The following is a 14,604-nucleotide window of genomic DNA, read 5'->3' as shown; positions in this document are numbered from 1 at the left end:
TTACGACAACACAGATAAAGACAAAGACACTTTCTATTTTAATGTCCTTTTAATGCCTGTTTTTTTCTTGTCTGACATTTCTTGGAAGCACAAAAGGAAACCAAACACAAATGCGCGCACACGCACACACCCAGGGTATCTTTTAAGAACAAGGCGCACGCTGTGAACGCAGCTTAAACACGTGCACCCCCCACGCATTTTTTCCAAGACTCTGTTTGAAGAAAAAAAAAAACAACAAAGATTAAATAAATGTGACTCATCTACGTCTTACTCAACACTGAGCATCACCAATACAAAACCGAAGAAATAAGTCACGTTGATGAAGAAAAAAGAAAACACTACAATCATAGTATTTACATGATGCATAAGACGTGAAAATGTAAGCAGGACACGGTAAAAATTCTTTAAACTGAAAACACAAAGTTAAATTGCCATTAAAATAAAGCTGGAAGTCACTTCCATCAGATCTTTTTGCCTTTTTCCCCTCCGCTCTGTGAAGGAAGTCATCTGCTAAATATCAGTCTTTTGTTTGGCTGCCATTTAGATGAATCACTGGCCGCCCCCTTTCCTGTCTCAGCCTGATATGCTGTTATCTCGCAGGTAGGAAAAAGTCGGACACTGGTTGCAGAATGGCGAAAGATGCGTTTAATGACCAGACAGACATTTGAATGGGTGGGACTGAGTTCATCTAGCCAATTTGTAGATGTTTTGCAGGAGTCTCCGGCTGTATTCTCTGTGGTCGACCGGCTGGACTTCCATTACAGTTACCTTCACTCGACTCTCATCCTGTGGAGGAAACAGAGAGTTTGAGTTCAGTGCACAGCATCGGGTAAGGAAACAACAACTTTAACCTCTGTGATCAGCACGATTCAAGACTGCACATAATCATTAATCTACTGAACCAATTAAGACCCAAGCGGTGGAAAGTCTGCTTTAGGACTGAAACTTCCTGCTACTGACAGAGCTTTGCTGTCAGCTCAGACTTGTACCAACAACCTTCTTCTCAAAATCTATGCAAAAAGCCGCAAGGCCAGTAGATTTTATTGTATGGTCTAATTTCAGATCCTTTGGCAAGTGTGAGCCATGATGTCGTTAGTCATCTCGAGCTGAGCTGCATAATTTACATTTTAATTTGCATTGCCTGCTTCTTCTGTTTTGATACGTTGGAAAATCTCACAAATGTAAGAAAACGAGAGCGGCTTCCCCCCCCCCCATAATGTAAGCGAATCTTGTCATCAAAGCACTCTCTTTGGGAACCAGACACCTCTGATGATGAATTTAAGCATTTCACCTCAAACGATGAAAATTCAGCAAGTCAGACTGAGTCCTGACTGTCGCAAGACTAAAAAAATAAAAAATAAACAAGAACACAAACACTGGCTACTGCACGATCACAGACTTCAGCAATATTTAGCATAAACTCGTGTGATTACTCAAACCCAATGTACTGTGTGATTATAAATTGACCCTATGTGGCCCCAAGGCGGGAAGCAGAGCAGGAAAGGTGACACTTTCCATGTCATTTACAAAAGTAAGCAAAAAGAAGGATGTTCCACCTGTTCCCTTTATATTAATAACAATTATATCAATAAAAACATATTCTAATCTGCCATATTATACAGAGCTACAGTGTTTAGTGCCTCGTAGCTTGAGGCTTCCTGGATCCACAGGCCAGCTTCTGTGTGAAGTTTGCATGTTCTCGGTGTGCCTGCGTGGGTTTCCTCCTCCCACAGATCAAAGACATGCTGGTTAGGTTAACTGGAGATTCTAAATTACCCATCGGTGTGAATGCGTGCTTGTACTTTCACAAACACAACAACAATTGAGATCGATAATTGTGTACGCAGATGTAAGCTGTCTCAACTGTTTGCAGTAAGAGTCACCATCAGTAAGTCAGATTCTGTACCATCAAACAATGGCATGATTTCCAGTGAAAGCATAAAGTCAAAAGCTCTTTTCTGTCATAATCAGTGATAATTATTAAAGGGTTCAATCCAGAGAGAATTAGCAATTCACTTAGGATAACCAGCATCAAGGATTGAACATTTGTTCACATGTTGATTCCACACTTCTACACGTATTTTCAATTTGCATCTACCTCAGGCAAATTAAACAATACGTGGGGGGAGGGGGGTTTGAATCGGAGGTTCCACTTGACAAAAGGTGACAACTTATTTAAAAATAATGGTTTTCCAAATGGTAGGGTACTGAGAGAAAGAAAGCTTGGTAATTTAATATGCACAGACTAATACTGCAATCGCATCTGGAGAAAACAATTACTTCGTAGCCAAACATTCACCCTTGTTCTCGAACTCAATTTCAGGCGGTGCACTGAACGAATAAATACCAGCACTTCTGGATGTGTAGACAAAAAGAAAAAAAAACAGAACACACACACATGCAAAAGTACAGCGCACAACTAGCCAATAAACATTTACACTTACTGATGCCACATCTTCAAAGAGAATAATTAAGATGCTGTACTGTACTGAGCAAAAAAAACAACCCAAAACTACCTGCAGAGAAATATTATTCATTAACAATCCAGCACTTAGGTCAAGACTGAAATATCTTAACACATCCACACAATAGGTTTTATGGAACTGAAATGAATAGGATAAATCCTACTACCATTTTTCCCATATATCCAGTAAAATGTATATGCAAGGCAACCTTGATAAAGGATTCTTAAAACTTGTCTGAAAGTGAATTAAGCCTCTGACAAGGTCACCAACCACCTTCTGTTAAATTCTACTGTAGGACTTTTGGGTCAAAAGGACTATTTTGGCCTATTTGCGAGAAAACACTGGAAAACTATTGCCCAGGAACACAAGTTTCTAGAAAGTCTGGCTCCTTGGAAACAATCTTTCTCTCTCTCTTCCAGAATTTTCAGAAATCTTTTTCCACACTCAAGGACAGCAAAAAGGTCTGAGTGTAATGTGGTGTGAATGCTGTGTTACGAGTGTACTCTGAATGGCCTGTCTGTTAAAACAGGGAAAGAAAAACAGATCCCCTATGACACTAATAGATTAAATGAGACACAATCAATGTATTCACTTCAGACTGATGCACTTGGACTCTGACACAAGCACAGATATATGTGCACTAATACAGCAACACATATTTAAGATGAATAATCAGCCAGCCTGGAACAGATTCAAAGACTAAGACTTGAACTTAATTATCACATCTGAGTACTGGTTCGAAATCAGAAATCAGATACACATTTCTTTGGATTGTCTTTTAAACAAATGCAAATTAAAAGATTATGTGTAAACAGCGCTCTTTAGTGCTCCGTAAATCCAATTCACCATGTTGTGAATTGTGTGTGTGTAGGAGAGGAAGATGAGCCTTTACTGCACTCAGTTCTGGAGTAGAGCAGGGCGATATGGCCAAAAATATTTATCACAATATATATTTGAAAATTTGCGATAACGATATAACTGACGATATAATTGATGCGAGACAAAATACAACTCCACAACATTACTAGCGCAAAAAGACAACCTTCCATTTATTTTCACTTAAACAAGAAGCTGGTTTTTATGTACATTAAAGCTTTATAAAAATGCAACAGTGCAAATGCAAATTCCTTGCTGAAAGTTTAACCAAAAGGCATTTCCAGTAGAAATGGGCTGACATATCCTGAGCATAACCATGTATAATATCCACTGAAGTTAAAAAGAGGTGCTTTGCAACATTAAACTGCAGTGTGCAGTACGTATGTTTCGGACCATAAGGTGCACAGGATTATAAGGCACATTAAGCGAAACAAAGCAGTCAGATAAATCAAACTTTATTAAACTCATTCTTCTTGCTTCCTCCACTTCTGTACCATTGATTCATTAATGTTGAATTCTCTGGCAGCTGCTCTATTCCCATGTTGTTGCAGTATATTAATGACTAACCTCATATTGTGGATGGATTATCTCAGTTGTTCTCCTGACTGAAGTTTGGTCCGTTTACAACATCCTGCCATGCGATTGCATTTGTCTCTAACCATGAGGAACCTTCACGTTAACTTTTATAAGTGGAAAAGTGTTAGTGTTGGTCCTCCAGCTTCACTGTTTATGTTATGCTAACATAGCTGTGTCGCTAGCGATCACGTAGCACATCATTATATACCAGCTAGCCCAACTTCAGTAACCCTACAAACGTCACTGCTGTTTAGTTTCCTGTCTTCATTTATGTTGGAAGTGATAGCAGAGCTGTACGTTTGAATTTTTTCAGAAATCTCTCAGTCAGAACATGCAATATCATGCTTAGGTAACTAGCGAAACTAGCGAGCTAACTTCCGCTAGCTTCCTGCTAACTTCTAACTCCGTTAAATGTAATAACTTTTGTTTTCATGGATGCCTGGAAGTTAAACTTTATAGTTACACCTGGTAAAGCAGCAATGCTGATCGTTTTATTAAAGATGAAAGAATTTAGACAGGTTTTAACTCTCAGTGATGCTGCAGTGTTGTTTGACCTGAAGAATTAAGGAGTTTAGGACCCAGATTACTCCCAGATTTAAGAGCATCTTAGTCCGACAAATATGACAATAACAACGGCCGCTTGCATGTTCTGCAAAAAAATGTGCTTTGTTGTGTATCTGACGGACAAACACCAAACCAGTTCCACATCACGGAAGTTGCACCATTTTTACAAACCAATTCTGGTTCATCTGTTTCACTCAACAATCGGCCATGTGCGTATGAAAACAAAGGCACTGCGCATGCGCGTTTTACTCCCATTCTATCGCGATATTTCATTTTCCTATCGTTGCCTAACATTATACCGGTATTACCGTGAACGGTATAATATGGCCCAGCCCTATTCTGGAGCACTAGTTTCTGATTCACTGCACATGCTCCTGCCTTTGTAAGGCACCACCTTAATGAAACTCGGCAGACAGTTAAGACAGAACTTTATTTAAATGCAGCATTTACATTTTTATTTACGACTGTTGCCAGCTGCGTTGGACTTTTTCATCGTGTGAAGGATTTGTAAATTTGTTTACCTGGTTGTGAATATAGACCAGATGTTGTGATGATAAATGCACATTTATCATCACAACATCTGTATAAGAGTCTCCCACTTTTATACCTGTCGTAAAGTATAAAAGCAGGCCAATTTTATCAGTTACTGCTTTGCTTCTTGTACTTTCTGCTTTCAGAGCTCACTTGAGCAAAGTAATCTATTCTTAATATAATATTTATTAAATGCCAAATGTGAAAAACTCCAAAGCTTTCAGAGACTACACCCCCCGACAGAGGGGTAGTCAAGTTGCCTTAAGCAATTTCTGCAATTTTCAAAAAAACAAAACAAAATGTCAATCACGTCTTCCTCATGTAGAGATTAGCCAGGTGAGAAGGGGGACAGAGGGAGTCTGACCTTCATTCTTAAACTCTCAATTATCATTCTTCACACAGCTGTCACCTTTAAAGCAGGGCTAAAAGAGACTGATGCTCTTCAGCACCGTCATCACCATATTTAAACAATTATTGTGGCTTCTCTGTAATTCTCATTAATCACAAAAAAGCGTACATATACACGAGTTAGCAATTGGAATGCTTATGTGTGAATAATATTTGTTTACTTACAAAACCATATACATTACGGTCCTGGGATTAAAGAGCCATTTTGCTGGATTTGAAAATCAGAGCACTTTGGCCACATCGTGACGGCTGCCACAGCCCTAAAACGAACCTTACCCATCGTCACGCAACAAAAGAAGCCTTAAACAAACTGAAAGGAGGTCATCTGGTCTGATGAGTCCTGTTTTCCTTTAAATCCCTCGTGTGCTATTTACTTTGGGAAATAACGTCAGTGCTGGTGTTTGCTTTTGGTGAGTGTGCTGCTCTGGCGAATGCTCTGAGCATCCCACATGGGTCCATAACACTGCTATAGACCAGGTACAACTCAGTGATTTCCCCCCATCAGGAAAAACGGGCTATGCCACACTGCCCGTTGTTCAAGAACTGATTGAAGAACACGATGGACTCAAGGTTCTGTGAAACGTTACCTTCAATTTCCTCAAATCTCTAGAAAAAGTAGACACAACTACACAAATTATAGGCCTTCATAGGTTAATAATGTTAGGGTGACCTATATGCTTAAGGAATCTGATATTAAAACATATGAAACATTTTTTTCTTCCACACGAAATAAACAGATTTAGCTAAGATCTCTTATGTGTAGCTATTTATTTACATGCTTACATTCTTCAGGACTGCCCCCTGGTGGTCAAACTAAGTACTGCCAAGACTCATGCGATGGTTTTAAGGGTCTCCTTTTTACTTCTAGATCCCATTTCTTGGCCAATATATATGCTTTTACTGGCCGGGCCCTTTTTTAAAATATTATTTTCCTAAAATAGGCGATTATATAATATGAATTACCTTTGTGAGAGAAAGAAAAGAATTTATCATAACCTTGTCTAAACAGGATAATGGTCTGAATAGGAAGAGTGACTGATAGATAGATAGTACACTGGTAGAGTTGATGACTGAACAAAAAAAACATGTGCTTGTTAAGTCGAAAACCTGGTAGTTTGTCATCTCGCTTCTGTTCCTAAAAATAAGACAAACCTTAAAATATGATCCTAAGCCAGGTCGTTCTCTCTCTGCGTGTCTCTGTTATGACAAGTGACAAAGCACACACTTTACAACTTCATTAATCTTATTAGGTTCTGACATTTCATTGCGTTGTTCTATTTTTGTGAAAACAATGCGGTAGGACTTTTTGCCTTGTGTCACACAAGTGTGTAAGAATGAAGGCTTCGGTAGAAAGACAAAGTGAACAGCTCGTGTTTTGAATCGCAGGCTGTGCCAAATGCAGACGGAAAAAATGTCTGAATACAGTGATAAGCCTTATGTAGAACACGTTTCTATTCTGAGCTCATTATATCTACTTTGTTGAAAACTGAAATGATCAAAAAAGTGCTCCTATTTGTCTTGAACTCTTCCTGACACATCCTGCAATAGAAAAATAAGTATTTACCTAAAAAGTAAAAAAAAACAACAACTTGATTTGGATGCATTTGTGGTCTTGAAAAAACATGTTGTGAAAATGCTCTATGTCTCTCCACAGTATCACCTTTGATGCATAATTAACAGGTGATCAATGATTTTCTTTTTATTAAGTGCCAGCTGCAATTCATTTATTTTTAATATTGTTGAATTAACTGAATAACCAGAGCACTGAATTACATGAATAAATCTGTATCAGTCTCTGCCTCAAACACAGACATGCATGGCAAAATAGTGCCTGTAATGACAAGCGCTTACTGTGCCTGCATTTGCATTCAGGGTGGAAAAAAAACCTGATTGCTCAGTTAGCTGTTCTCAGAGCTGCTTAGTTGTTCAGTAGATCATTTAAACTGTGTCTAAAACACTGTTGACATATTCAATTTTTCATTTCCATTTGCTGCCAGCCAGGGCCCTCTGAACTGCGATGACTCCCCTTTTCTCTGTCTCACAATTTGAGCCCAGATTACCTTGAAATTTCCTTTGGACATTGATGGTTCTCAGTGGATAAATTACACAGAATGTTCATACTCCCAAGGTGAAGTAGTGTTTGTTTTGAAAAACTATGACTCCTTCTGTAATGCAGCCCCGAGGACGGCATTTTAAGCCCCACCGGTGGTAAGGCTGCAAGAAAAGCAAAATCATCAAAATGCTATTTGTTCTGACCAAAGCGTCTGCATTGTTCAATATAATGGAAACTGCAGCCTCCTCTATTTGCTCCTCTAACTTCAGGCTGGCAAGTAGACGTGATATGCTGAAACAGAGCGTAAACAGTTTCCTCCGCTTTCTACATAAAGATCACACTTTACTGAAATAAACATTATTGTTGGTGAAGTTAGACTTTCCTCACTTTATGGTTTATGAACTCTGCATAGTTTTCCTTGTAGATTTTCTCGAGGTCAGGACACAGACCATTCAGAGCTCATCCTACATCTCAATCATTCCACTCAGACTCTCGGTATGTGCCCCAGCAGCAAATTAGACTCTGAATAATTACGCTAATTAGGCTTAGAAAGACAATAGCTAAATGCTAATTAGCGACTAATTAAGAGAAATGAATTCACAGCTGTATTTGTTTTCTGTTATCCAAAGTGCACTGGCTATAAAACAACTCCCCTGTCACTCTTATACTAATTGAAATGAGTTCGGATTCATGTTATGTGACTGACAGCATGTCGTGATTATACTGCTGTGGTGGGGCGTGGTCTGCGGTGCCGTGCAGGGAGGGCGGACACACCTGCACGGCATCCTTAATCACGCCCGCCTAGTTAAAAACACGGGGACTCAGGGGTTGGCGGGTGTTGTGGTGTGACAAATATTGAATAAAATGGCTCAAACCTATGATCCCTGGACCCGCCATGTCTCATTCACACCACAACTGCATATGTAGCCTTACATGCTTGGGTCTGCAGTGCAACCGACTGGAAGACAATATCTGATGATGAGTGCTTTAACAAACTCATGAATGGCATGCAGATCATTCATTAATGCACTGCAATAGGTTATTATTGACAAAAATAATGCATGTTCTAAGCAGTCTAAGCAGAAATATTTTTTCTGTTATATGTCTTTACATTAATGAGAATTTGAAAATTTGTTCATTTCTACGTGACTTCATAAAGAAAAGTGCCAATTATGCTTGGGTAAATGAAGCCTTTGTTAACACAGCTGGTTAAATTGTGGTTTATGTCAGCACTAACACTTCATATTGCCTCTTTTAATTTCATCCTTAAGGATCCTGCTGATCAGTAAATACCGTCCATTGCTAAAACTACAAGCTTTTCCTTATATAATTTTTTAATAATTAGGCTTTATACAAGTATCAAAGCACCAAAGACACTTCGACATGCGGACTGGAGGGGTTTGGATTCAAACCAAAGGCTTCCTGATTAGTATCCATTATTATTATTATTATTATTATTATTATCATGTGTGGCTGTGGAGTTGATAAGCAGAAAATGTTGTAATTTCCCAAAACAATTACATAATTGTAATTGGTCGCTGTCATATAAAAGAAACAGCTCACACAAACACATCTGTGTATTGTAGCTGCTTTTTATTGTGAAACTGACCCAGGGGATAAACCATTTACTAACTTCTACAACAATGTGACTTGTGTGCAAACCTTTTGTGCATTTTGAAAGCCTATTATTGCTGTATTGGGGAAATAAGATGCTTGCTGGTGTATTTGTTGAATATAGCGATAATACGGCTGTTTGTGACACTAGCCAATCAGCGTTGAATATTCCTCCAGGATCACTGAAAGAATGCTTGTAGGACAATGATGAGCACTAGTGTGTACCAGTATATTCTGCTTTGCTGCTAAATTGTATTGCACTGTACCACTTTATATTGCACAGCAGTTTTTAGCCACTTACGTTGTAGGTCTCTAGCTTGACTCTGTTTTTAAAGATGTGAGTTGTGAAGTTGGCTTTCTGGAAGACTTCATCGAAGGCAGCTTCATCCTTAGAAACAAAAAACAAGGGAAATACAACATCAGGAAGCACAGGAAGTAGTCTTTTACAGTTAAACCTTCTGGCAAAATTGCAAAGGCAATTTTCTTGTCCGCCTATGTGTCTTACTGTGTCTCTGAGATGTCCGAGAGTTTCTGCGCTGTGACCCAACAGGGCCTCAGCTGTCTCCTGGAAGCACGTCACCCACTGGTTATCCCCGAAGTCAGCTAAGTTGGCCTGAGAGAGGAACAGGCCGAGATGATGAGTGGGCGAGAGATTATTTATATGTGTATGTGTGGTCATGCATATTCATGTAGGTTACAATAATTCTCATCACAGTATGTATAACAACCACTATTGATGTGCACTGTGCACACTTACAGAAAGTAAGAGCCTGTATTTAAAGTTGGGGAACTCTTTGTTACACTTTTCGCAGCGGTACAGCCCGTTCTGCTGGTCGATGACCTTCTTGTTGCAGTCTGCAGATGGACAAGCTTGGTACAGACAATTCTCCTTACGAATGTACAGCACTGTCGCCACGCAGCTGAAATACTGTGCCTGTATAAAATGGAACACAAAAACATATTTATCTTATTACAGGGGTTGAGCTCGATTGCTATAAACACCAAATCATATTGCTGCAATCGGATTGTCTCGGAAGCTGCAGTTAATCTGTAGGTGCTGTGCTAACCAGCAGCAGTTTAATTGCATTTTGTCTATTATATTTTTCAGTCTATTACTCTTCCATATTAAATGTGAATGTGGCAAATCAACCAAATTACCCGAGACTTGTTTTAAGAACTTTGCATTTAATGTGCAATTTTTGCAACAGTCAAACTATTCCTGCTGGAACCGGGAGACAATCTAGCATTGTTTCACCAGCTAATTAACACCAGTCCTCAAAAGCATAATTTAAGTCGGTGTCAGTAAAAATATGGCAAATTGACAGCATACAGCTGGAGGAGAAAGGAACTCATGGCAGAATAATAGTCAGTGCCAGTGTTATGGATCATTTAGTTTTCCTGTTTAACTGGCAGCTTTCTCCTTTGAATGTTTGCAGAGCTGGCAGATGTTAAAACAAGAAATTAACTGTAGCCGTCCTTGTAGCTGGCTCATATTTGCCTCCTTTCATTCAAGCTTTCAGAGCAAAGCCATCTGATTGCTTTTTTTTTTTTTTTGGAGTTCTAGAGTTGAATAAAACTGTTACACCATCTTGTAGACTCTTGAGCCAAGATTAAAGTTAAAGGTATGCGTATGGACACTGAAAAAAAAACAGATCTGTACAAAAGTTTGAAACAAAAGTCTAAACAAATAATTGTAAATATAAATGCACTGTTCTTTCATAAAGTTATAAAAATAGTCCTGACTCAACAGGACTTATAAGACAGGTCAACAATAATCATTACAAACTGACAGCTGATGACATTTCCAGTGCTTTGTCATTCTATAATTCCTTACATTTTGTGGTAGCAATTAACAACTGCAGGCTGCTTTAAGGCAGCTGACAAAAGATCTAAAACTGAAGCTAACCACAAAAGACAAACAAACCTCCCATACAAGAGCTTGAGGAAGGTTTAGCTGACAGAGAAGAGGTGGTGCACCTTTCCCTTGTGCAGTGTTGATGCGTAAACAAGACTTACACAAAACAAGTTATCAGTAGGAAACATGGACTGCTACCTCATTCGGGAACTGAACATGTAATCTTTCAATAAAAAAGGAGCAGCATTTAAAAAAACGACAAACAAACAAAAAACAGCAGAACACAGGAGTGGAATAATTCAACAAATACCAAAATCTGTATGCAAATATCACGCAGTCAATCAAGAGTGAAGCTAAAAATAAGTTAGCTTCTATAAAGCAGCACTGATGCACAATCCCTTTTACTGTTTGTGATTTTTAAATTGATAAAGAAAAAAGGAGTGCACTAATATTAATATTGAGCAGCACATTAAAAGAAACATTCATCAGCGCTCCAGGTGAATAACCCTCAGTGGATGTGTTGTTTTCATCTAAACATTGTAAGTATTCTTTTGGTATTTTCTTGTGTTTTAAGCTGCCTTACTTTTAAAATCGTGACTTAAAAGTGATGAAATTAAACGATAAAATCCAAAAGAAATGTGAGATCGAGAGGAATAAAAGTGGACCTTTCAGAGCGGACAGTTTTAAAGAGGGTGAAAGAGAAATATTAAATAAAATAAAAATAAACTCAGATCAAATTTGGCATCAACTGTAAAGCTGTTGCCAACAAGTTGGCCCAGCTGGTAGATGCATGCTGTTTACACATCTCTATTTGACTTCCAAACAATCTTGGAACTGTTTAAAAAGAGAGCAGAGGGAGTTTGAGAATTCTTTGCATAATAAATGCAAGATGAGATGGATCTCTTTCTCTCTTCCTCTCTAGTTTTGAAATAGTGCTAATGTGCTAATGTATGCACACGGCTGCGGTGCAAGGTTATATGCAAAGACCCAAACTTGTGCATTTGCAATACACATACAATGAGCTGAACTTCTTTCTGTTAGGAATTTAAATTAAAGTGTACACAGTCAAACAGCATCAAATTAAAATGCAGCGATATTGCTGTAATTTAAACAGATATTAGCTCCTTAGGCGGCAGAACTCACACTGGTAAAATCAACAGCTAAAAAGGAAAGAAATGCTAATTCTATGGGGGGAAAAGGCTATTCTCTCATCCTGTGGAGACGCTCGGCATTTGATTTCCATAAATATAAATATAAAGAATGCACACAGCACAGGAACTGCATCTCGTTGGGAAAAGGCACGCACGTGGACGTGCCTGCATGCAAACATACACGCGGTTAAGCACGGGGTGATGAATGTGATATACCTGCACATGCTTGGAAAAACCACAGAAATTTTTTTTTCTTCGATTCACCAGAGGGTATTTCTTCTATCAGGAGAACAGGTCTTAAACAAGATGTTGGAATTGAAGCCAGAATTTAAAATGAAATGCTTTAAAATGCATTCTAAACAACAACTACAAGCTAGAGCTGGGCCAGACTCATTACTAATGTTGGCCTAAATGAGTCTATCAAAGACTCTTTCTAGGATGCCGGCCAAATTCGTGTGCACACACACACACACACACACACACACACACACACACACACACACACACACACACGCTGACAGAGCAATGCTGTTCCTTCGTTATACAGCCCACACTCGCTGTAAACTGTTTAGTAAGAGCATGGAATGTGAAAAGGCCATTGTGTTCACAGCGTCACTCATGAGAGGGTTGATGATGTCCTCTGTCCTCATGACCTCTACAGATACTGCCAGTCAGACTTGGAGCTCTTTGACACTTTTTCCCCCTCTAGCTAACACTGACTCACATCCTCATAATCTGTCCACCCATCCATCTACCCAGTACACATGCCACACGGCAAGAACCCCTCTTGAACACTTAGTAAGGCTTTTTTTTTTTTTTTAATTAGGAGAATTCCTCCCGTTAGCAACAGCGCTCTCCCCCTCAACACTCCACTCCCATTTTCCGCCTGCCTCATCACGTTTTGCAGACTTGGGCAGATTGGAGCGCTGGAAGGCTGGAGAGGTGGGAAGGCGATGAGTGGGGAAGGTGGTAGAAGGGTGGACGTAACAAGAGAAAAGAAAACAGGATGCTTTTTGGGGTTGTTGAGGACTCCTAATGTTGGCAGATGCTACAGACAATGAGCGGATAGAGGTCATCGCGATCTGAACCATAGTGATTCCCACAAAACTAGACCACTCTAAATAAATCCCACTGCATTTGTCATCATCTTTCCAGTTCTCCCTTTGTGTTTTATTCTCTCCCTCAGTATTCCAGTGTATACACAAAAGCCTTGGGGCAAAGTCTTAACCTTAAGCACACTGAGGAGCGCCTGGAAGAGTAGCATGACTAACGCTGCACATAAAAACACACACACTACAATGCAAAAATACGTGTGCACACTTACCTAAAGATTCAGAAACATTAACACACACACACACACACACATAGCTCTGAAAATAGTTTTCATTCTTATCACACCAAATCCCTGTGTCACCTTCTGGCACCTAAATGCAATTAAAATTTGTATGTGGAAGGGCAACCAAGTGAAAATCTACTTCACATAATTGACGTGGCTGCACATGCCAACTTTAATGCTTGTCCCCAAACCCCAACACAGACATTGCTACATTAATTAGAAATAGCTTGTATGCTTGCATCTGTGTGCGCGCACACACACACGCAAACAGTCACACACTTACATGGAGGAAAACAGGTAGAATGTCAAATTAGATTCCTTCAAACTATAAGCTAATGATTTGAATTCCATTATTATAACCAAAGCCGCAGCCTCAGAGTGCGCGAGAGACAAGCTTCTTAAAGCCTTTCAATTACAGAATCAGTAGGTGGTACGCAGGGCAGACAGCTAAGAAGACAGAAAAGAGGACAGGACAGAGGATAAGAAGAGGGGAAAAAATAAGAAAAACAAGAAAAAGAGGGATTTCTCACCTTTCAACCCTCATCCTGACTTTACCTTTTCTTAATAACCCTTGTCACTTCTATCCAGTCCACTCTTCACTACTTTCTTTACACCTTCTTCTGTGGCCTTGGTCCCCGCCCTCCCCCAAGAAAAAAAACATCCCTCAGTGCAGCTTTGTAAGTGACATGTAGCTTGAGTGGCTCTGCCTGCCTTTTTCCACTCATCAGCTCTCAGTCTCCCACATTTTCTATCTGTGCCACTTCCCTTCTGGTAATGTTATGCCCTATAGGCTTCCCACACCTCAAAAAACATAATTAGAAATTTTTATTAGAAGCGACATTGATCTTGAAGCTACCCGTAAGTGGCTTCCAATTAAATGCGAGGAATGAGGCAGACTAGTCTGAACTAAATCTCATTAATTAGAAATTTTAGGAGTGGCGCATCACATTTAGATGCACTCTGCTTTTGGTCAAAAGGTTGATAATTCTGTGCAATGACACCTCTTAAAATGGCACACATTCAATTTGAAGGTTCTTGCGTGCTCATCCAATGGCGTTTGGCTTTACTGCTAATACGTAAGCATCGCTATCTCCCTCCCACAGCTAAAACAAGAGAAGCATGACTCTAATCCATGAAGTCATAGCAAGGCACAGCCTACAGCTGCTCTGTTTACA

At 39.4% G+C, this 14,604-nt stretch overlaps 1 protein-coding gene across 2 annotated transcripts in view; it reads right to left on the bottom strand.

The window, feature by feature from the left end:
• Positions 1 to 627: 627 nt before the first annotated feature.
• LOC146700298 (replication protein A 70 kDa DNA-binding subunit-like) overlaps positions 628 to 14,604 on the bottom strand; it is a 49,432-nt gene continuing 35,455 nt past the window's right edge. For both annotated transcript variants that reach the window (XM_085470460.1, XM_085470461.1), the window contains exons 14-17: positions 9,845 to 10,021; positions 9,593 to 9,700; positions 9,389 to 9,475; positions 628 to 786 (exon numbers count right to left, since the gene is read on the bottom strand). In XM_085470460.1, the coding sequence (XP_085326586.1) occupies positions 685 to 786; positions 9,389 to 9,475; positions 9,593 to 9,700; positions 9,845 to 10,021 (474 nt within the window). In that variant the 3' untranslated portion in view covers positions 628 to 684. The remainder of the gene's footprint in view (positions 787 to 9,388; positions 9,476 to 9,592; positions 9,701 to 9,844; positions 10,022 to 14,604) is intronic.

Source organism: Copadichromis virginalis, linkage group LG10, assembly GCF_057382275.1.
Source record: "Copadichromis virginalis isolate Kocher_CV1m ecotype Utaka linkage group LG10, C_Virginalis_male_GT1.1, whole genome shotgun sequence".
NCBI lineage: Eukaryota > Metazoa > Chordata > Actinopteri > Cichliformes > Cichlidae > Copadichromis > Copadichromis virginalis.
Note: the sequence above shows the minus strand (reverse complement) of the source record. Positions and strands in the feature narration are given on the sequence as shown.